This window comes from Oryza glaberrima, chromosome 1 (assembly GCF_000147395.1).
Source record: "Oryza glaberrima chromosome 1, OglaRS2, whole genome shotgun sequence".
Taxonomy (NCBI): Eukaryota; Viridiplantae; Streptophyta; class Magnoliopsida; order Poales; family Poaceae; genus Oryza; species Oryza glaberrima.
In genome coordinates this window covers 21,751,215-21,774,525 of record NC_068326.1, presented here as the reverse complement: position 1 = coordinate 21,774,525, position 23,311 = coordinate 21,751,215, and the positions used below count along the sequence as shown (strand labels likewise).

The 23,311-nt window shown below is 40.3% G+C and overlaps 2 protein-coding genes across 2 annotated transcripts; one reads left to right on the top strand and one right to left on the bottom strand.

The window, feature by feature from the left end:
• Positions 1 to 3,378: 3,378 nt before the first annotated feature.
• LOC127768418 (pentatricopeptide repeat-containing protein At5g55740, chloroplastic) lies at positions 3,379 to 5,936 on the bottom strand. The gene has a single exon (XM_052294002.1). The coding sequence runs from the start codon at positions 5,934 to 5,936 to the stop codon at positions 4,086 to 4,088; it is 1,851 nt and encodes a 616-aa protein (XP_052149962.1). The 3' UTR covers positions 3,379 to 4,085.
• Positions 5,937 to 11,703: 5,767 nt separating this feature from the next.
• Positions 11,704 to 22,787, top strand: LOC127755826 (transcriptional corepressor LEUNIG-like). The gene is made up of 18 exons (XM_052281464.1): positions 11,704 to 11,738; positions 13,906 to 14,003; positions 14,220 to 14,329; positions 15,283 to 15,579; positions 15,678 to 15,769; positions 16,296 to 16,383; positions 16,497 to 16,572; positions 16,806 to 16,855; positions 17,876 to 18,145; positions 19,293 to 19,439; positions 19,955 to 20,185; positions 20,264 to 20,381; positions 21,110 to 21,219; positions 21,290 to 21,439; positions 21,531 to 21,695; positions 21,799 to 21,918; positions 22,342 to 22,548; positions 22,641 to 22,787. The coding sequence occupies exons 1-18, from the start codon at positions 11,704 to 11,706 to the stop codon at positions 22,785 to 22,787; spliced, it is 2,511 nt and encodes an 836-aa protein (XP_052137424.1).
• Positions 22,788 to 23,311: the final 524 nt, after the last annotated feature.

The window sequence follows — 23,311 nt, the reverse complement described above, 5'->3', positions numbered from 1 at the left end:
TTTAATCATTTATATTTATTTTCTTAAAATTTGTGCTCACCTAAAAATGCTTACAATTTAAGATGAAGGAAGTATTAGTCAAAGTTTACAAATATTGATTTTTTTCTTTAAAGTTGTGGGTGACACATATTTTAGAATAAATGGAGTATTATTTTTTTCGATTTAATGAAAGTACACATGTACACTCACCATCGCGTACGTCCACCATATAATTAAATCCTTAATTTTTTGTTTGTCTTTAATACACGCTAAAAGATGCGGACACTAGCGATAAATCATTAAATCCGTTAGCTTGTTAAATTTTTTATTTCCCTACTACCTCGGTCTTTACTCTTATTAATGTCGACCGTCCGTCTTATTTGAAAGTTTTTATGATTGGTATTTTTTTATTACAAGATAGTAAAAGATGAATAGTACTTTATATGTGATTATTTTTTTCATAAATTTTTAAAATAATACGGACGGTTAAATGTTGGATACGGAAATTTACAACTGCACTTAAAATGCGATGGAGGTAGTAAGTTACTAGTAGGACTACGTTTTTGTTGCTGCTCACTCTATGAAACACGTACATTATTGTCGCCGATATAAGGTGAATCAATTTTGTTTTTGTTTTTCTTGTGCCAGTTCTGGCGAAGAAGAGCAAGGAGGTCTTTCGGCTGTCTTCGTCAATGGTGAGGGCGTTTGCGCAGCAGCAGTAGCGTACAGTTTCCATGGCATCGCAACGTAGCGACGATGGAGAGCAATGGATTCTGCATTTCTTCCCCGTGGAGACCGATGGATTCTGCTACATGTAGGGAAGGCGACAAAGGCACGGGCTGCGTGACATTGGCGTGGCCCGTTCGTGCTAGGCTGGCCGGCGCGTCTTTACTTGCGCTATCTTGGGCGTTTTTACTGCATCCCCTCTCTCCCGTCCTTGTCATTTGAGTTCCATCTTTTCTTTTTTTTTTTACCAATGCCGAGTTGCAGATACTAGCAACAAGCCAACAGGTAACAAGCCATGGTATTGTGATAGTGAAGGAACAGTGGTAGAAAAACGGCACGACAGACAGTGTGACTGTTCAGTCTAAATCATCCTGACCTCCATTAGTGGAGAACAAGGGTAGGAACTAGGAAGTACCAACCGGATTCGCCTGTCAATTGGTTTGATGTCGAAGCAGCAGGGTTTGCAATAGCACGCCGTTACTCCATACCGTAATCTTATATTTTGAAACTTTTTCATTTTACAGTAACCTCACGGTTTTCACGGTAATCGTGATACCGTCCTTATAATCTACGAGGCGCGAATTGGCAGAATTCAATGAAATCTATGAACGGTAGTCGATCGGCAATTCATCAAGGAAGTCGTGTGTGTATATGTGCGTCTTCCGTATCATCGTTTGAGAGAAGTCTGCAAGCTACATCGCCCTAGCTCAACGATCCATTTTTCACAACGGGAATGGATCATATGCCTCCTCACTCATCGGTCAGCGTCATCATTCATCAAGGGGGGGTCGCACAGATGTGCCCTTCACGCGCGCTATAGCCTTGCATCGCATGGACGGCACGATCGGCCTCGACGCGACGTACGTACCAGACACGCACAGAGAGCTCGTGTGGCTTGTTGGCCCATGTACCACACGGATCAACGATTGTGGATGCGAGATCTGATCTGCCCTGCGACATCTATCCCCCAGCAAACAACACGTCGAGCCCAGGTGCACCGTGCTCGTACAAACCGATGGCTAAGTTCTGGAAACCTGGAGTGTACAATGTTTTACAGGTTCAGATGGGTCAGTCAGAATGCGATGACCCCCTGTTGAATCACCAAAATATAGCTCATAATTCGCAAATCTCGTTCGAATTTCGTCAAATTACACCGAAAGCCTACTGAATCCTATCGATTCTAGCGGTTTTCGTCGCATTTTGCAAACCGGTGGAGTATATAGCCCTTCAATCTGAAAAAAGAAAAATCGTTCGCGTACTCATGCATATTGTCATTTGGTAGTACGGAGGCCTTGCTGTGTTTTCTTTCTGTAGGCCTTCGCTGAATGGTGATGTTGGGCAGTGATGAGCTGAGGACACGGGGGCCTTGGCACTCGCACTCGGCTCCATGATTTGGCCTCGGCGCGTGCCCACCTCTCACGTGCCTGCCTTCCTAAAGCTGGACCGTGTCGTCCCCGCCCACCGCCTCTCGTCGCCGTTGCTGCCCGGCCGTCCACAGCCAGGACGACGATCCAGCTAAGCGAATCGGGGGAAATTACCTGTTTAATTAATCGGCAGCCGTCAGGTCAGGTCAGGTCAGGTCAGGTCGGGTCGGGTCAGGCCGGTTTGCAGTTTACAGAGTCCACCCACTGTGGGCTGTGGCGGAGGCACCGATGCAGTTCTTCCTCGGGTCGAAAAGCTCACATCCCGTTCTGTAATGTATTGTAATGTAATGTAATGCGCCAGTTTTGCAGGATTTTCGCAAGAATTTCTCATGAACCGTTTCAGTTATTACTATTGCGACATGGAATTCTCAATCGTTACAGACAAAGTCTTTGGTGATGTTTCCTTCTTCATGTTCTGCAAACGAGCCAGGAATTGAAGTCAGCTGTGCAATGTCTATCTAGGCAGGGCTTGTTCAGTTTAGAGGAAAAGTAAAGGATTAATTCTTACGAGTGCCATTCGGTTTCTAGGAATATAGAAAAACATTTTTTTTTCTTTCCTACAAATTGCTTAGAGAAAACATAGTAAATTTTCCATCTAAACCTCTTGAATTTATTTTATGAATTGATATGTGCATGCATTTATATTCCTCCATTTTTTCTATTCCTATGGGTCGAAATTCCTCCCAACCGAACGAAGATCAAAGTAACCAAATTATTCGCAGTGAGTCCATTCCAGTGCAACAGTAAGGAGAAACACAAGTTACTGTGCTACGGCAGCGACATGTTAATGCGTCCACAGCATCACATTCCCAGCGAGCATGCCTTCCCGAAATGGGCCAGTGCAGGGGGCACACATTCTGATCCAAAACGGAGCAAACCGGGGGCACACACACCACCATGAATGCGGCACATCTCTCGACAATGCTACCCGCTGTTACAGGAGCTACATATATGCAGTACGCCCCCCACTTTTGGGCGAATAATCTCGATCATCTGTAGATGCAAGTTTCATCATCAAGAAGAGCAGTCCTGTGCCCAGCAGCTGCTGCAACTTCTAGCTGCTCGATGGTCCAGCCTCTCTCTCTCTCTCTCTCTTTTAAGACGCCGGTTTTTCTGATTGGAACCTTCTGCACCCCATCAAGATCGGATGCAGGGCTTGCGAAAAGAGACAAGCACCAGATGTTAGCATGGGAGTGTGAAAGAAGTGGTAACTCATACTTCAAGTGAGTAATAATTCTGCAATTTCTGGAGTGGAAAAGTGCTGTGTATAGTTGTTCAGAAAGATATGTACAATGAGTTGATGACACTTTACAGGAGGAATATACAGTTACACTTTTGTTTGCAGTGTGAAAAGAAGTAATGACCTATATAATGATAATAAGTTGCCCATAGCATCTGGACATTGTTCTTTGACAGTATCCGAAAAAGGGCCAGCACAGAGTAGCGATCCTAATTCAAAACCGAACAATTGGATGACAACAGAACTACAGCACATCTGTCAGCATGTTATCATATTCATCGTTACAGTGACAAACAGTTATGCTTTTCTTGAAATTATTCAACCACTTGTAGCTGACTAGCTGTAGGTCTCAAAGAGAGTCATGTGGCCACAGAAACACTGTTTACTCGCTGGTTTCAGCCCTTTAAGGTGATTGGTTCTTTTATCAGAACCTTCTGATTTTAGGAATAATGCCTCCCAACAATAGATGCATACTCTGTAATGTATCTGCAAGGTTAATACAATCATGTAAGAGATGTTATTTCGTATCAAACTGGTATGACGTATCTTTGTTTCATGACCACTCTGATTTAGTCCATACTCCATCACTCAAAATAGGAATTGTATTATGAATGTGAATTCATATGTGCAAACGCCATGTATTTATGTACAGCTGTAACCTGTAAACCTGTATGTCCTATTTTACTAGCACCACATTCTTGACGCCCTGAAATTATTTACTGTGCAGCAGCAAGAAATCTTAGCAAACTCTCTACTGTGCCTCTATCATTGAAGCTACCATACATGTTTAGCAGCGACTGCACCACAGATTTCGACAATAATAGGCCCTTCTTAACAATGCATGCGTGCATTGCTTTTCCATACTGTACTGAAGCTGCAGATTTAACAGCAAGAAGTGCTGCAGAAAATATTGTTGGACTAGGTGCTGGCTCTACTTCTTGCATCTTGCAACATAGATTCATAACCTCAGGATGCATACCATTTCGAGACAAGCCGCTTATTAACAGACTCCATGTCCGCAGATTGGGGCGTGTGCTCGTTTGAAGCATCTCATAGAAGGTGCTTAGGGCATCATCTAACTGTCCATTTCGAATAAAAGCTGAAAGTACTGAATCCCAACATGCTGCAGTTGGAAATGTGCCTTCAAGCTGCATTTGATATAAAAGCTTCAGAGCCTCAGAACCCATTCCATGGTCTGCATAAGCACAGATCATCGCTTTCCACGTGGCTATATCTCTCCGTCTAATTGAATCAAATACTCTGTGCATTTGTTCGATTCTCCCACTACTTGAATACAATTCTATCAGGCTACAAAAAACCGTTTTATCTGATTCAAGATTGTTTCTCACTGCGTAAGCATGAGCAGCTCCACCCACCTCCATTCTGTAAGATTTCACGCAAGCCATGATAACGGACGCTAACGTCACACAATCAAACTTCAGGCCACTCTCCAGCATTCTATGGCATGTGGTAAGGGCTTTGTCAGTTTGCCCATCCTGCAAATATCCTGAAATCATCAGATTCCAGGTGACAATATCTCTTTCAACCATCTGCTCAAATATCACCTCTGCAGCCTCCACCAAACCAACCTTACAGTAAAAGTTGATCATTGAACTGCCCAGAATCAAATCCATCTCCAGGCCGCTTGATACTGCAACTGCATGGCCCTGCTTTCCCCCATCAAGAGCCTCAAGATCCGCGGATGCAGACAGAAAACTCAGAACACTCACCCTTGTCGGCAGCACGCCCTCGACCCTCATCTCATAGAACAAGTCAGCAGCCTCATCAATCCTCCCATTGTGTATATACCCCATCAGCATCGAGTTCCAGCTCACCACTGTCCTCTCCGGCATTACGTCGAACACCTCCCGCGCATCATCCACCTCGCCGCATTTTCCATAGAAGTCCACCAGGCTGCTCATCACGTACACGCAGTTCCCGACCCCCGCCTTCCAGGCGTAACCGTGCACCGCTCTGCCGGGGCCAAGCAGCCCGAGCCCCGCGCAGGCCTTGAGCACGTTGGGCACGACGAAGTTGTCCGCGGGAACGCCCGCCTCGAGCATGGCGGCGTACCCGGCGAGGGCCTTGCCCTGCAGCCCGGCGCGGCTCCACATCCCGATGACGGCAGCCCACGCGAAGGCGTTCTTGGCCGGGAGCGCGCTGAACGCGCGCTCGGCGTCGCCGAGCGCGCCGCACCGGGCGTAGAACACGGCGAGCTTGGTGCCGATGTAGGCGTGGCGGCAGTAGCGGGGCCCGCGCTTGACGGCGGCGGCGTGCACCTGCCGCCCCGCGCGGAGGCACCCCGCCGCGACGCAGCACTGCAGGAGGGACGCGTACGCCTCCGGGCCGACCGAGACCACCGCGGCGGGGCACGCGTCGCGCTCGGCGCGGGCGACGAGGGCGAAGGCGTCGCGGAGGGCGCCCCCGCCTCCGCCTCCCGCCCCGCACTGCTGGGAGAGCGAGGCGAGCGCGGCGTGGAGCGAGGCGGAGGCGGAGGCCGAGGCCTCGTGCGGTTTGGGATGGTGGCGAGTGGCGGGAAGCGGGAGGGGGAGAGGGAGCGGCGCCATGGCCGCGTTGGAAAAAGAAAGAGAGAAATCCTCGGATGTGGAAGATAAGGCGGGTAAGGGCCGTGAGGTGGTCGTTCCACCTACTCGTGGGCCTAACTGGGCTTATACTAACTCGACCATTTATTGGGCCTCCATTTTTTAACGACCCATGGGGGTATTTGGGCCTATACTTACTTGGGCCTTTATTAGGCCTCCATTTTGGTAGGCCCGTTCAACGTACGATGGTGGTGGACACTGGTGGCGTTCTTTTCTCTGAATATAAAAATGATGATGAAGATTAAGCTTTTTACCTAAAATGAGATTACATTAACGTATGATTAATTAAGTTTTAATTATTATAAACTTAGAAAATAGATTGATATGATATTTTAGAGCAACTTTCATATTAAAAGTTTTCGCAAGAAATACACCATTTAACTGTTTGAAAAACGTGCCAAAAAAATCTTACTCTTTATCTAACTCTTATCGGACAAAAGAACAAGACCACTGTCCTCGCGTTGAAAATGGCCTTAGTACCCCTACCGAATCAAAGTATTCGGGACCTGTTGCGGAGGGCTTTTACGTAATTTTCTCTCCTTTTTTTTCTACTTCCTCACTGGCCTTTTCCTCTTCCTCTTTCACCTCAGGACAAAGTGGAGGAGATATTTTCTTATGGCTACCTTGCAAATTATGAGCTGTTACAGTGTCTTTTGAGGCTATTATGACGAGTGACTTGACCGGGTACTAAATAAGCAAAGACCACATCATTCTTGTCTTCACGTCAATCCGATGTACGTCAAACATGCTTTGACAAAAAAGAATAATAATCAGATAACGTTGGACGATTGGTTGTGTAGTACAACTGAATAAGCCTATAAGGAACCTTTTATCCCTTTTTTTTTTTGACAAATCTTTCTTGCACAGCCATAACAATTCTCGCATCTAGTCTAGATATAAATAAGGCCATCTACGATGGGTAGCTTGGCTCGTGGCTTCAGCTCACGGTGTCCGACTCCCATTCACGTTTTTGCTCGAGCCGTCCCCAGCAGAGCCGCGCATCTACTCTATAGGGGTCGCGGCTCTACATGCTCCTCGGCTGGGGGACCGAGCGAGGAGCCACGCTGGGTCGATCGGCGCTAGGCGAGGAGCCTGTAGACACCGCCCTCTCCCCTCGTTTGTCCCTTTCCACCCCTCGCCCCTCCACCATCGCGACCTCCTCTATCGGCGCCCCCCCAATCGTCGGCGACCGACGCCGCTCCATCCCGATCTGGCCCGGGGGAGGGGGGGCACAGATCCGCCCACGATGGGGCCAGATCTGCTGCCCTCGGTCAGTGACGGCGTGAGGTAGAGGAGGCCGGGGAGGACGGTGATGACGCGATGCGACGGGCGGCGACGGGAGAGAGTGCCGTCAGCCACCCTTCGCTCGTCGTCGGCCACCGCGCCCTGCTCCCATGCTTTGAAAGAGAGAGGGAGAGAAAGCGGCAGAGCTCGTGCGCCGTCAACCAACCGTCGCTCACCGTCGGCCACCCTGTCCTTCGCGTCATTCGCTGTCGACCAGCGCGTCCCCCACGCGGTTCTCTGTCAGCCACTGCGTGGAGACGGATAGCGGCGAGCGATGGGAACGACGATGAGAGAGAGGGAGGGAGGTGGCCCTCCTCATCGCCCTCGCGGCCGCCAGTGACAGGAGGGAGAGAGAGAGAAGCGAGCGGCGGCGACGAGAGGGATAGAGAGAGGCGAGCGGCAGGGGGCGGAGGGAGAAAGACGAGGCGAAGAAAAAGAGAAGAGAGAGAGAATTTGTGCGGTCATCGTGGACTAGGGGTAGGGAAGTGAAAATATACATGGGGCTTCGTGGGCTGGGACACCCGTTGTGGGTTGGAGTATCTCCAATAAGTTGCTTCCGATTTTGAGGAGCCCATCTAGGGTATCCTCCAATGGGAGATGAGTGCCCTAGAGAGTGCCCTCAGTTAGTGAGGACACTCTAGGTGTGGCTTTGGTGGTAGATACCCTAAGGGGAGTAGTTTGGTGGATTGGATGAGTTTGCATGGCAGTGGCAGAACCATAAATGTTACTTTGTATTGTTAATTACTATCACCTCGTATTTTGGGTCGTATATTTCAGTGAATTCGCACGTAAAACAGAGACCATAAGGTATTAATAAAAAGCAGTTGTGGGTTTATAGCCAAATCCACCTATCAGTACTCGAAGTACTAAAATAAATTAACTTGGAAGTTGAAATTTTATCTCAAAATAAATCTAACTTCTATCTCCTTATCAATCCTCATTTCACAAACTTCTATCTCCTTACTCAAGATATTTTATCCTTTCAATATTCTTACCTAACCATTCACCAATATTATATTTTATTTCTCAATGTGAGGCATTTTGGTCTTTTTCTCCTTATAATGCTAGAAGTAGGTTTTTTATGGTTGGGGGAAATAGAACTATATAGTACTATATAAGAATACATGATCCCCCCCTCCCTCTTGGATAGATTATTTTTAGTTAGGGCCTCATCTTTTTTGCTTATGCTTATGCTTATCAACCAAAATTTGAATTTTCAACTTTAAATTTGGAGTTGATTTTGGGGGTTTTTTCATCGAAGTTTATTTTACAGCCTTTGCTTTTAGATCGTTAAGAACACCTATTAAATTATTTTTCGTTTGCAAATATGCCGTTTGGCTTATTCCACGAACAAGACAAATGATGAGGCATTTAGTTTCTTTTTTTTAGCACAAAGTTGGACACACGTACTCTTATACATATTTCACATCCTATTTTTAGTTGGTTGTATAACTAGTGAGAAAGGCAAAAGTTATCAACAATAGATCATGGAGTAATGAAAATTCAGTACGATCATACTTTGTTTTCGAGATAATTCTCATGATGGGGAAGTTTTACCTATACTTAAGGTCTCGTTCTTTTCTCCAATAAGAGTTGGATGAAGATTAAGATTTTCATAGCACGCTTTTCAAACTGCTAAATGGTGCGTTTCATGTGAAAACTTTTTATATGAAAGTTGCTCTAAAATATCATATTAATCTATTTTTCAAGTTTGTAATAATTAAAACTCAATCAATCATACGTCAATACCACCTCGTTTTGCGTAAAAAACTTAATCTTCATCTTCAGGAGAAAAGAACACCACCTTAAACAGTAATAGTGTAGAGTTAGGGCTGGACCAAAAACTCGTGTGGCTTGTTAACTCGCTCGACTCATGACTGACTCAGCTCAGCTCGTTGAGATTTAGTAACGAGCTGAGCTAGAGGTTTAGCTCGTTAGACATAATGAGCCAGCTCGAGCTGGCTCGTGAGCCAAACGAGCCAAGCAAAAGCAAGCAGCCCAAGGCCCATCTGGCCCAACGAATTCCCAACTGAACCATAGTGACAGCCAACTAGCTTAGAGATCCCCCACACCCAGTTTCCAGCCGCGTCGCCAGTTCTCTCCAATACGGCCGTAGCACCACCCCCGCCATCACGCCCTCACACCCTCATCACCACCAGTCATCATCGACCATGCCCATCGCTACCAGCCCTCTTGCCCTCCAGTGGGTAGCGAGCTAGTGACGTCGCGCGACGTTGCCACCCCCAAATCCCAATCCGAGGCGGACCATGGCTCCTTCTCTGCTTCATTGTGGAGGAACGAACGAGAAGTAGGAGGAAGCAGTTGTGCTCAGACCATGCTGGCGTCACCACGTCACCAAGATACAAATCAAGAAGGAAAAGCTCAAGCCTGCCGTCCTCGTCAATGTCGGTGGTTCGGCAAGTCAATCTGCCTTGTTGGTTTTTTTTTTTTTTGGGGGGGGGGGGACTCAGTAGGATGTTTGTTGTCTTTTGGTTGGTTCCGATGTACCAATACTTCCAGATTTGCTAAGGCTCAGGTGTGTTGATGGATGAAATATTCCCAATTGATGGGTACAAAAATTTTATGCCAAGACTTTGTGATTAGCAGGTTGCTTGATTTCTTATTCTTCAATTGCAGAAATTATAGTTTGCAGCTATTGTTATCTTTGATATATTTGATATCGTTCTTTGAAGTGCATTGCGTTGGTCATAGGTGGCTTGCGAGCTAAACGAGCTAGCTCGAGCTGCTATCCGAGTCGAGCCGAGCTGGGATTCTAGCTCATTAGGATAACGAGCCGAGCCGAGCTAGCTTGTTATCCACCCTATGTGGAGTACACCACTTTAATACCATCATCAACCGATTACTTGATCACCACGTACTTAACGCAATTGATTTCTTGTCTAGCAAGGGTATTTTGTCAATTTTGTAGAGTTGTGTTCCTCAGAATTTGAAGTATGGGCGAATGTGTACTGACATTCCAACTGCATTGTAAAATAGATCAAATTTCTGGTGACCGTCTCTAAGCGTGTAAATCTAATTGTACATGTTTGGTATCCCTCTTCATGGCATACGCTATTTTGATTAGGATGTTAGCAAATTCTAGGTCTTTATATACTCGGATACTCTTTTAGCTTGTAGGTGCGCATTTACAAGGTTGATGCACATTTTTTAGCTTGTAGAGTAGGTGCAGGCTTTCAATATACCTAATAGTACTTAGTAAATTGCTAATAACTAGATATAAGAATAAAGAAGGATGTAAAATCAATAGAGAAGGAAACGAAAATACCCACCTGAATAGAATGATATATGAAAGGAATGGTTGAGTAATCATCAATGCATCTGTAAGGTAGCATATAGAAATGTCAACGAGCAATGAAAGGAACTATATCCCTACCCGTGCTTTTATATATTTTCTTCAAATAGAATGGTAAAAGGGATGTGTGTACTAAAAATGAAGAAATGGCCATGTGATTTTGGGGGAAATGACAAATCAATCAAATCCATAACAATCACATAGAAAATGTCCAATCTAGATTATCCCTCCACTTCCATATAAGCTCAGCTTCCCTCATTATAACCTAACTCACTCCTATCCTCTTCCTCTCTTAGGCGCCTCCCTAATTAGGACATCAAGCATTGACACTGTCCATCCCCATCTCCTCCGCTTAGCTTTCCTTGCCTCCATGTACATCCTTTCCCTTTTGTGGCAATGTTACCGTTGATTGAGCACGCACCACCATCTAATATTGCTCTATTCTTACTATCTCATCATGACATCTATGTCCACCAACATTCTCATTTGCATTATAGCCAAGGTCCATTGAATCTTAATTGTTCCCTCCCCTATGCCTACACTAACCTTAGCCTTCTTTGGAATTGAGGAAGTTTGTGGGAATCGAACTAAATCCTATAAAATTTATATTCTACAAAATTCATGCATATCACAGAAGGGCACATTAATTTGGCAAGCTCGTTAGAGAAGAAGAATCGCACAAGTCACAAAACATATAAGAACTTCAATTATTTTATTAAAAATATTTATTCTAGGTAATAAATATGCAACAATTGACATATTTCTACCCGCATAGCTAGTTAAAATTTCCAGACACTCGATTTTGATCCAACGCTTAATAGCCATCGACCTCTTTACTATATAACTCACCCTACCCATCCCATCGAACCCTAACCAATCCTAGCCACCGCCGCGGTTCCACCACCCGTGTCGCCGCAATCCCCCTCCGTGTGCCATCCCTAAACTTCTTTTCAACGCCGGCAAGGGCCACCACCTCCCTCTGCCACCGCAAACCTCTCATCGCCACCACCCAAGGTTGGACTAATCTCCCTCTAAGCTCGCTTCCTCATTCTAATACCTCCCTAAACTCTAAAAGCTACAATCACATCCTCACCCTCGGAGGCCGTTGGAGTTGGAGAAACGGAAGCGTGGAGCATGGTTCTGTATTCAGATAATATGGCCCAAAACATGTGAGATTTCTTCATTGATTTTCTATCAAAAAATTCTTAGTAGATCCGTTTGTTCTAACATGCCCCTCTTTTAGATCTAGAAAGCCTTGTTATATTTCAATCCGATTCACTTTGAGAATTGACCTGTCTCGTACTATCCAATCTTTTACCCTCGCACACAACAATCTCCTTACATATGAAAGAGAACACAAGAAAAATCATCTTGAGTTACTAATGTTGAAGTACTATATGATTATGATGGACATGCATCATGCATTTTTCATGATTTCTGTCCATTTTTTCATTAGTTTTTCTTCCCCCATTTCCAAAATATATGTATTTTTTTAAGTTTTGGCACAAATTAAGATTATAAATGGTTGTGATTGATTAAGATAAGAAAATAAATGGAGAAATTAAATGATAGCTAACTGGTTGAGATGGAAAAATAGTTGTTATGCATCTTACTTCCTAGGTGGTGTTTGGCTGGCGTTAGATCAATTTGAGTGTTTTCCGTTTTTTTTAGCAATACCGGGACGGCGGGATGGTAGCTATGTTTGGAGGTTCAATCTTGTATGTCTCACGAGTAGGAGGATAGTAGACGTGAGTTTGGGAGCTGGGGTTTCAGGGAAACCCCACTTTGTTGTTTTGGATGGTTTTCAATAGTTTGTTTGGCTTGTGAAAATGATTTAAAGCATAACCATCTGGGGTCTAGGTCTGGAATGCCTGAAGAAAACAAAGTAATGGACCAGGGAGCGGGGTAGATTTCCTCTTGTCTCCAGAAAATGTTGTTTGTGACAATAGGTGAATCCTAAGTATTGCTTGTAAAGCGGGTCATACAAGGAATAATATATGCCTTGTTTATGACTGAGAGGGGTCTCAATATCTAAAAATATCTAGTACAATTTTGTCTTGGTTATTTTAGTTGGGAGTAAATTGTATTCACGATACATCAACTTTACAAGTGGGTATAACTTAAGAAGTAACCATACGGGTGTACTTGCTCCATCCCGAAAAAAACGAATCTAGGACGGGATATGACACATTCTAGTACAATGAATCTGGACAAAGGTATGCCTAGATTCGTAGGACTAGGATGTGTCATATCCAGTACTAGGTTAGTTTTTTTTTACGGGACGGAGGGAGTACCAACTTGGAATGTATGTGCAATGGTTGTACCATTACTTAAGAAGTGAGCATGTTAGCGCATTAACTTGATTTTTTTAATTAGCATCGTTTTGCTATACACGTTCAATTTCCAAGTATATATTTTCTCAATATATAACATAGTTTTATATAGCATATTTAATATGCTGTCATTCTAGTAATTAAAAGTCAATTAAATTGTATTGTTTAGAAAATTTTGTATTTTGGTTTAAATTGTAGAAGGTGAAGAAACAAATCCAAACTAGTGGTGCAAATTGAATGAGTAACATAATTCTTATAGATTAAATGCAAGATTGTAAGGTAATATCTGCATAACTGGTATATGATGGCATATAAACATCATGAAAAAACTCATCTAGCATTTCTGAACTAAAACAACACACATCTAGCCAAATTGTTGCACTAAAATGCTAAATTGTCAAGTTTCTTTTACTAGAACGTACCCACTTGCCAAGTTGATGCACTTAGATGTTCAATTCTCAAGTTCTTGTACTACTAGATCATACTCGCCTGTCAAGTTGTTGTTCCAAGTTTATACTATTTTACTGGGATTCAGGTCTTCTTTTAGTTGTGAATGTAGAAATGGCTAGTTTTTTTAGCATTCTAGTTGCAATACGGAATTTGAGAGAACTGTTATTGTTAATGGGTATTTTTGTAAAGTCTGGACTTTGTAATAAATGGATGAGCCAAAGCTTGTTTTGTTTTGGGCTATCATTTAACAGGCTTGGTGATTTCTATAATATCTTGTGGAAGCGTACATAACATAGTGTGTTAATGCACCTTTCTAATATTCGAGAGAAATCCCAGTTCCAGAAACACTAGAACAAAACATGGTTGCTTTCTACTATTATTTAACATTTTCATTTCTAAGAAATATCAAAGATGAAAAAAGTATACAATGTGTACTATCCTGTATCTTTCTACATCCTTTTTGTTTACAACATTATTGTATGATAAGTTAAAATTTATCTGTTTCAGAATCCATCCTTGGAAGGACTAATTTATTGAGTGTCTAACAAAACAGGCTGGACATTTACATATATGACTATTTTGTCAAGAGAAATTTACAGACAACAGCAAAAGCCTTCCAATCAGAAGGAAATGTCTCAATGGATCCAGTTGGTATGCATCTCCCTGATTCTTTTTATGGAGAATCACCTAGAAAGTTGCCATGGAGCTATTTTATTTGGCTTGTGTTTGCCACCGAATTTTAGTGATTCGAAGTTTTTTTTTTGACTTAATTAGTGATTGGAAGTTGCTATGGAGTTATTTAATTTGGCTTGTGTTTGCCACAATTTTAATGATATTGCTTACTTCCTTGAATTAACTTTCATACAGCAATTGATGCTCCTGGTGGCTTTCTTTTTGAGTGGTGGTCAATATTTTGGGATATATTCATAGCACAAATAGATCGGGAACATTCTGATGTTGCAACGTCATATATTGAGGTGTGTATCTGTGCTTTTATTTATCCTTTTATTATTATAATTTCCATCTATGACAAATGCTACTAATTAGGGCCTTTCATTCTTCCTTTTCTGCTACATCACAACATAGAAAATTCTTTGTTGCCTTCATAAACCATGTATAATGTAGATAGTTGAACCATTAAAAACTCAATTTTATCTACTTCATAATGTGGCATGATAGTTAAAACATCAAACATTTTTCCAGTGAAGCCTATTTGGATTGCTAATTGTTTGTCTTTTATTTGTTAGCTCTAGTTTAGCCTGTTGATAACCTCTTTCAAATTTGTCACATGTATTTCATCTTGTGCTAAGTGTAGTCTATGAACTTTATAGTTGAGTTGCATACTTGATGATGCGTAGTTTTGGATTGAATTAAATAATAAAGCAATGCCCAAGTGCATAAAAAAATTGCAGAACAATAAACAAAGAAAAAATGGAGCACCTATCACCCATTTTGTAGCATGCCTAATGGGAGCCTTTGCCTACTCCCTTGTGCACCACCTACACAGGCACTGCACATGTAATGGGCTTCTGTTATGTCTGAGCTACATGATGCATTGGAAAACCTAGTACCTTATTGTGATAAACCGTAGCTTGTTTCATGTTGCCTTGATGTGAATTAGAGTCATGAGTATGGTGTTACGAAGAGTAGTCTGGCTTGGTCATGGCTGAACCGCCTTGACGTGATATTTTAGGATATTTACTACAACTAATGGGTCTTTGCAGGTAAATAAGCTTACTATTTGAATAATGTTACTTTCGCAATAAATGAAGTATCTTTTTCCATGTGTAGTTTCTGCAGGACAAGAAAATCATTGTATCACCTCCTTAATTCTCGTGAACGAGTGTAAAATGACTTGCATTTGGAATATGATGCATTTTCACATGAATAGATAATGCTAATTAAATTGTACTTTGCTAAAATCTTTCAGACTCAACAAGCAAAAGCAGAGCATAAAAAACAACAGCAACAACAATATCATCATCAACAACATCAGCATCAACAAATACAAATGCAACAAATGTTATTACAAAGAGCTGCACAACAACAACAACAACTGCATAGAGATGGTTGTCATCTTCTTAATGGTATCACAAGTGGATTTTCTGGAAATGATCTTTTAATGCGACATAACCCCGCTACTGCAAATGCTATGGCAGTAAAAATATATGAAGAGAGGTTAAAGCTCCCTTCCCAAAGAGATTCTTTAGATGAGGCATCAATAAAGGTATCACACCAAGTCCAACCTTCCTAGGCTCCTATCTGCCTCTTAGATAATGCGTTTTTGGTTGATCTAAATCTTGCGTTGTTGTGCTGAACTTATAGTTGCAACAAAGATATGGGGAAAAATATGGGCAAGTGCTTGATCTAAACCAAGCATCATTGTTGAAAGCAGATACATGTGGACAATCTTCAGGGTATTTTCTTGCACTTTTTTTTTGTTGTACTAACATTAGCAAAGTTTACTTGCAAAGATCACTAGAACTTAGTAGATGCAACACACTACTAAATTAAAGTAATTGTGATTCTTTATTCTTTTTCAATGTATGCTATGTTCTTGTTAGAAAATTATTATCTTAATCATGCATGTAATTTGCTATGATATACATTTGTTTGCACCTAGTAATTTCATTTTGTATATGTATGCACATAGTTAGAATTTTGACATTAGGAACACTATATTATTTTATTGGGTATTGCATTGCGTGTACACTTATAATATTATTATGGCGTGTAAGCTATGTAGCTTTATTCTTAATAGTGTAAGTTCATAGCTTATCCAGACCTGCCATGATACATGAATCATGGTTAAGCCATTCAGAAATGAAGTTAATAACCATACCAGCAAGGATTACTTGTTGACTTGTTGGATGTTCGACGCATGTAGCAACTAGCAACTTGTTGTACATGTGCTTTCACATAGTATTGACACATACCTTTCAGGCCAATTTTGCCTGGAGGTATTGGTGACTTATCAAGTACTCTGCAACAAGTTCAGGCAAGAAGTCCGCGACTTCCTATTCTAGAACAGGTTAATTTGAATTGTATACTACTTATCACCTCTCACCATACCAAATACAAAATAACATAAGAAAAAAGATTATTACCAATTTCATCTTATCATTATATATATATTCTTGGCAGAATATCAAAACTAGGATCAATCCAATTTTGACAAATAGAGATGTTATTTCTGAGGGATCATTACTTGGTCTACAAGGTAATTTTCATCTAGCTTGAACCCTTGAATTACTGTTCTACCTTGCCTAGTAAATAATTCATGTTTCAACTTTCACTTTCCTTTTTAGTTCAAAACTCGTACCGCTTTTTAGTCTAAAAAATTACATGAGTTTTGATTCATGTTGAATTCTTCAGGCGATTGTTATTGGTATGCAAAATTGCATAATTTTATTGGTTAGTTTTTGAAGCTAAATTGAGATATCATTTTAATAGGATCTAATCACGGTGGAAGAAATTTTATGTTGAAAGGTTGGCCACTCATGGTAAGCTTTAGAGCCAGCTATTATCTTGGATTTGGTTTAAGTGTATTTTCTTTTCTCTAGGAGACGTTGGAGACATTTATTTTAGGAAATTACATATTGCAAAAAACATGGGTATTTAATAAAAATATGTATGCATTAATTAGCGTTCTATGTTTATGGAATTCCAAGTAAAAACCCTCTACTTATGATAGGAAGCCCCTAATTGTTTCATGTCAGCTATTTTCATTTTCTACGGCATATGCTCGTTGTTCATATTATACTTGCATCTGAAAATTCTATTCTTGTGATAGCTTGCTATATTGGAGGGGCTAGGGACTTGTCGAGTACTGATATTTTGTTGACAGCTAATTAAAAACTACCGACAACAATGGCTAGAAATGTTTGTGCCAATAAAACTCTACCTAGCAATTCACACAAAATTCATTGGAATTTTGTTTAGTACAATGACATGGGTGGTAGCCCTGCCTCGTCATCATGAAAGAAATTGCCAATGTTTCTATGTGCGTTTTTGTTGTATTACTTGAGAAAACCCTTTGATTGGTTTTCTTTTAAGGAAAACCATCATAGCACACTTTATTGTTTGCAAATAAAGTTATATCGTCTAAGAGCAAACCAATAATAAAATTAGGAGATTCATCAGCCTGGTCAGGTTACTAGATCCCTCCGCTTCACAAGCCAAAATGTGATTGAGAGTCTTGTGATTGTTTGTCCTACTCAAGATGCCAATGCACATTTCATATCCCACATCTAGTCACCATTTGTTGTTCCTTTTCTCTAGTTGGTGTACATTATGATTTTTGGGGTGTTAAAAGAGCACTATGTTTATGTAAATAAAAAGAAGCATGGTGTCGTTAGAAATTTAAAAAAAACACCAAATACAGATGTAGTTTTTTCGTATAGTGCAAAACATGACATTTACACATTATTATATTCTAGAAGCTTGCAACTTTTTTTAACATATACATCTTTCTATTATCATTGCTCATAAGGCTTGATCAACATCGTTCTGGAATTTTGCAGCAGAAGCCGTTCCTACAATCACCCCAACAATTTCAACAACTCCAGTTTCTAACTCCACAACAACAACTTTTGCTGCAAACCCATCAAAACATGGCTTCCCTTCCAGCTAATGATGTAGAGACTAGAAGATTATGGATGCTTCATAACAACAAAAATATGGCCATTCATCTAGATGGACAGATTAATAATAATAGTGGTCATATTATTCCAAATATTGGTTCCCCTGACCAAATTGGTGGATCACGTAATAAGATAGATATGTTAATAGCGGTATGTTCTATGACTTCCTACCTTGGAAATGCTAGTTTTCTGCTGATACTCCTAATTCTGGAAATTTATGTACTAGTTACATTTCCAATAATAACTTTGATGCTATTAGTTTCTTACTTTCTAAATGTTGCATAACCAATTTGCTTAGAGGTGTGGCATGTCCTATCCAAATGGCACTTCTGTCTGATCTGATTAAAAGTTGAACATATTTATTTGTAGTTTTTTTATTGAAGACAATTTTACTTGTTACCAACATTTCCCTATATAACATATTTCAAACAATTTTCTATACTTTTTTTAATCATTTTCATTTGACCCTGAAATTTTTATTCTAAATGTACTTAATTTATTCTCACAATTGTACCCTAGAAGCTTCCCTGGTGCTTTGCATAGCTTATTTATTAAGCAGAATGCTTTCCTGCTAAAGCAACTAAAGATATCGAGTCAATTCATTCTATGCCATCGAAAAAAGCGCATGTTCTATAATATGCCACCAACAAAGCTCAGTTCTACAATATACCATTGAACAACTCATTTTATTCCTTATATGTCATCATTGTTAGTTGACTGTTAGTCAAACTCCAATAGGGAGCAAAAAATGGCCATTTAGCCCTTGGATAAAATTGAGATTTTGCATAATGACATGTCGCATTGAATAATCTTGGATGATAAAAAGACAAGCGATTTATATTTTTCATCATTAAGAAAAAGTAGTGGGTCATGACCAATAAAATTCATGACTACGCATAATAACATAGGGGTAAAATGGACATTTTCTCATCTTTAACGAAGTTTAACTAATAGTTTACTAGCAATGATGGCATATGAGGAAGAAAACGATTGATTGATGGTTTAACTAACTGTTGTTTGATGGTTTATTATAGAACTGAGCTTTGTTAGTGACATATTATAGAATCCAAGCGTTGTCAATGGCATAGAATAAATTATCTCAAAGATATTTTACAATAAGATATGCTGATAGTGCAGTATGAGAAGGACATTATAGGGATTTGTCTTTAGAGTGTTTTATAATACACCTGTCAGAAATACTTGCTTTGGACAAGAATTCTTTCCATTTGTTTATCAACTACTCTCTTATGTTTCTCTATAGTAGAAAATTGCTCATTTACAACAGTTGCAACAACAGGGTCATAGCCAGCAGCAACAGCTTCAACAGTCTACAATCTCCCATCAGCAGGCTCAAAGCTTGAATCAGCTTCACCATCAACAGGCTCAAAGCGTCGGAAGTATGCTAGATGGGAGCATACCAAATTCTTTTGGATTAGTTAACCGAGTATGATGTTATAATAAAAATATGATTTATTGTTTATAAAGCTACATAAACTCTATATCATAGATCATATAGACTACATTTACACTACAGTATGCAATGTTTCTGTTTGTTGAAGCATTACTCTCATTGTCTACTGAGAAAATTCGTTATTTGCCTCCAAGTTTTTGCTCAACCCCTTCTATACCCCCAAATATGATTTTTTTTTCTAGTCTATTCCGATGGAACTTTACTGTTCCATGTCTTCATACTATATCTTTTCGCTACTACTAATTGTTTTAATCATTTCTGGGAAATACTTGGAGTTGTATCGATTTCTTAAGCCTTGTAGGATTGTATTGTTACTAATATAATATTCTTGTATTGTATTATTTTATATATTTATATATACTATAGTACGTTGTATCCACTAGGGTTCTGCCCCTATTAGTCTCATGAAACAAGACATATTTACGATTGCCTTCCAATATATTTAGATTGGCAAATTGCATGTTTACAATGTGTCCCTCGTTGTTCAGGCATCAAAGAAGAGAAAGAAAATTGTCTCATCCTCTGGAAGAGCTAATAGCTCAGGAACATCAAACAATGTTGGGTCGTCTTCAAGTTCTGCACCTTCAATACCTTTCACTCACACTCCAGGAGATGCAATGTCCATGCCACAACTGAAGTATAATGGCGGTAAATCAAAATCGTTGTCTATGTTTGGCTATGATGACACCAAAAGCTTGATCTCTCCAGCAAATCCACCGGTATTTATATACCACTCTATTTTAAAGTGCCACTAGCACATAGCTTGGTAAGTAAGATGAAAAATCTCTCAATTCCAGGGTGATGTAGACCAGTTGCAGGAAGATGGCTCCTTGGATGAAAATGTAGAATCTTTTTTATCTCAGGAAGACATGGATCCTCAGGAGACCATGGGGCATTGCATGGATGCCAGTAAAGGTATCTCCATATTTCACCCTGACTTAATGATGATGATAACCGAAATTTAGAAAGTGAGTATACATATCACAAAGCATCATATTTCATAATTGGATTGGGTACATTTAACTTTTATTGACCTTGATAGTAAAACAATCAAGAAAAAAAATCTATGCCATCCCATCATATGCAGTATCATATGGCACCTCCCTAAAAAGAGTTATAGAAGAAATGTGTGTCTTTTTGAAAAACTATTACCCTTCTCTTTGCTTAAGACTTTCACAACCTCACCACTTGTGAGATCAAACATATTGAAGGGATCATTTATCCTAAAGGATGTTTCCAATAAGCAACATCTGCATTGATAGGGATCTTTTCTTCACTTCAAATCTCATTGCAACATCTGACTGGTCTCCATGCCTATTTGAACTATTGAGTGTAATGCAATTTCAATCCCTGTTCGAGCATGCATACCCAAAGTCAGCAAAAAAAGGTCCTGAAATGATTTGCACAATTTCCTCATTCATTGCTTAGTATGTGGAACAAACATGATAAGATTTCAGTTTTCAGAAAGCAAAGATGGTGTGGGATGTGTTGCTTTAGGATTCATTCGCTTTCAAGAGGATTGAAATGCTCATATATGATATGCCTTTACTAGGGTGTTATAGAGTATTAGAGTTATGTGTTCTTTAGCTTGACTAGAATTATTTGGCAGAGACTAAATACATAACATGTTCTCTTTGTTGTAGGGTTTGGTTTTATCGAGGTTGCAAAAGCTCGTGCAAGTACAAACAAGGTTGATTGTTGTCATTTCTCGTCGGATGGGAAACTTCTAGCCACGGGAGGCCATGATAAAAAAGTGTGTAAAAGCAACAATGGATTTTGTGGTGCTAAAAAGGCTATATATTTATACTTATCTTTTTTTTCAGGTTGTTTTATGGTTCACAGATGACTTAAACATTAAAGCTACATTGGAAGAGCATTCTATGATAATTACAGATGTCCGATTTAGCTCAATCATGACTCGTCTTGCTACATCTTCCTTTGACAAAACCATACGGGTTTGGGATGCTAACAATGTAATTCATTTGTGTCAATTGCCCTCTTATAGTAATGTCACTTCGATGTGTTCAAATGTACTAACTATTTTACTATCTTGATGCTATGCAGCCGGAGTATTCTCTCCATACTTTCATAGGTCATTCAACATCTGTTGTGTCACTTGATTTTCACCCAAATAAAGAAGATATCATTTGCTCATGTGACAGTGATGGGGAAGTGCGTTGCTGGAGCATAGATAATGGTAGCTGCGTGAACTGTGTTAGGGTATTTAATGTATGTATCAGCTATTTCTTTTCTTGTTCTTTTCCTTAGTGTTGATATATGTTGTTTGCAAGCTAAAACTTGCCCTGAATGCTTTTTTATCATATCTTCACAGGGAGGTGCTATTCAGTTGAGATTTCAACCTCACCATGGGAAATATCTTGCAGTTGTCTCAGAAAAGATGATTTCCATACTAGATGCAGAAACGTTGCACATTTATAGGAGTGATCTACAGGTAGACAACCAATGATATTGACCTATATCTTTTTACATATGCATTTCTAGGAGAATTTCTCATATCGATAGAACTGTTGCAGAATATAGTATACACATTGTTCAGCTATGTTTAGTAGAAGTCGTTTTGCATTTACACATTGGACCATCATTCCATTAGTTGGCTAGAGCTTTTTGGATTATTTAAGACATAAAGAAAAGGTGGAATTGCATTCTTAAGTGTTCAACACAATATATATTCTAGAACTTGACATCATAATATTGATATTGCAATTAAAAATAGTGATAACTTTTGGTTTCTGCACCAATGTATATATGCATTTAATTGTGTGCACCCACAACTCCCACCATTACATCAATACTTCAAATTATGTCATTCGGTATTTGACTCAATTGGAGCATGTGGGTCTGCGATCATGTGCAGGGGCACTTAAAGAATATCCATTCAGTTTGCTGGGATGCTACGGGTGGCTACCTAGCCTCTGTTAGTGAAGATTCTATCAAGGTTTGGTCATTTACTACAGGAAATGATGGTGATTGTGTGCATGAGTTGATTTGCAGCGGGAACAAATTTTATTCTTGTGTCTTCCACCCAAAATTTCCATACTTGCTTGTGATTGGTTGTTACGAGGCAAGTTCTCTTATATATCATATTCAAGATAATCATTTATAGTACTTTAAAAATATTTTAAATTAAATTTTTGTATGGTTAACATCTTGTAGTATTTGGAGCTGTGGGACATCAGGGAGAACAATATCGTGACCATTAACAATGCTCATGATGGCATGATTCCATCGCTAGCAGCATCAAATGCATCAGGGTTGATTGCCTCAGTGAGCCATGATAGGCTTGTCAAGCTTTGGAAATGACATTAAGTTGCAACCTTCATCAAACTTCGTTGTAGGAACATGTCTTTTTTGCTGCAGATAATCATAGGACAAAATGGCAGCTAACCAAATTGTTGAACCGTTTGTGCTGAGAACTAACCCTATTTACATTTTATGGTTGTCCCAGTCTCTCAGACTCCGTTGCTGCATGTGAATCTCTGGTAATCATCATACATGTTTCCTTAAGAATGCCCCATATTTGTTGGTTGTGGTACTTGCGCAAACTCATAGTAGTTGATGTGGACTCATCATTATTGTCGTGGACTTATAATTGCTAGTGTGTTCTGCTGGAAGAAAAAAAAGTTATGGTCTTGATGTGCTTCAGGTGTCTACTGCATATTTATGGCCAAATGGGCACTTTTCTTTTTTTATTGGAGAACGTATTGAGTAGATTTTTTTCTTGAAAAAACAAGAAATATATTTTGCTATATGCTTTCTAGGTCTAAGTTGAGTTTTGAGGCTGTTGGCTATAGGCCATGTTTTAGGACGCTTTTTTGCACCTAAAG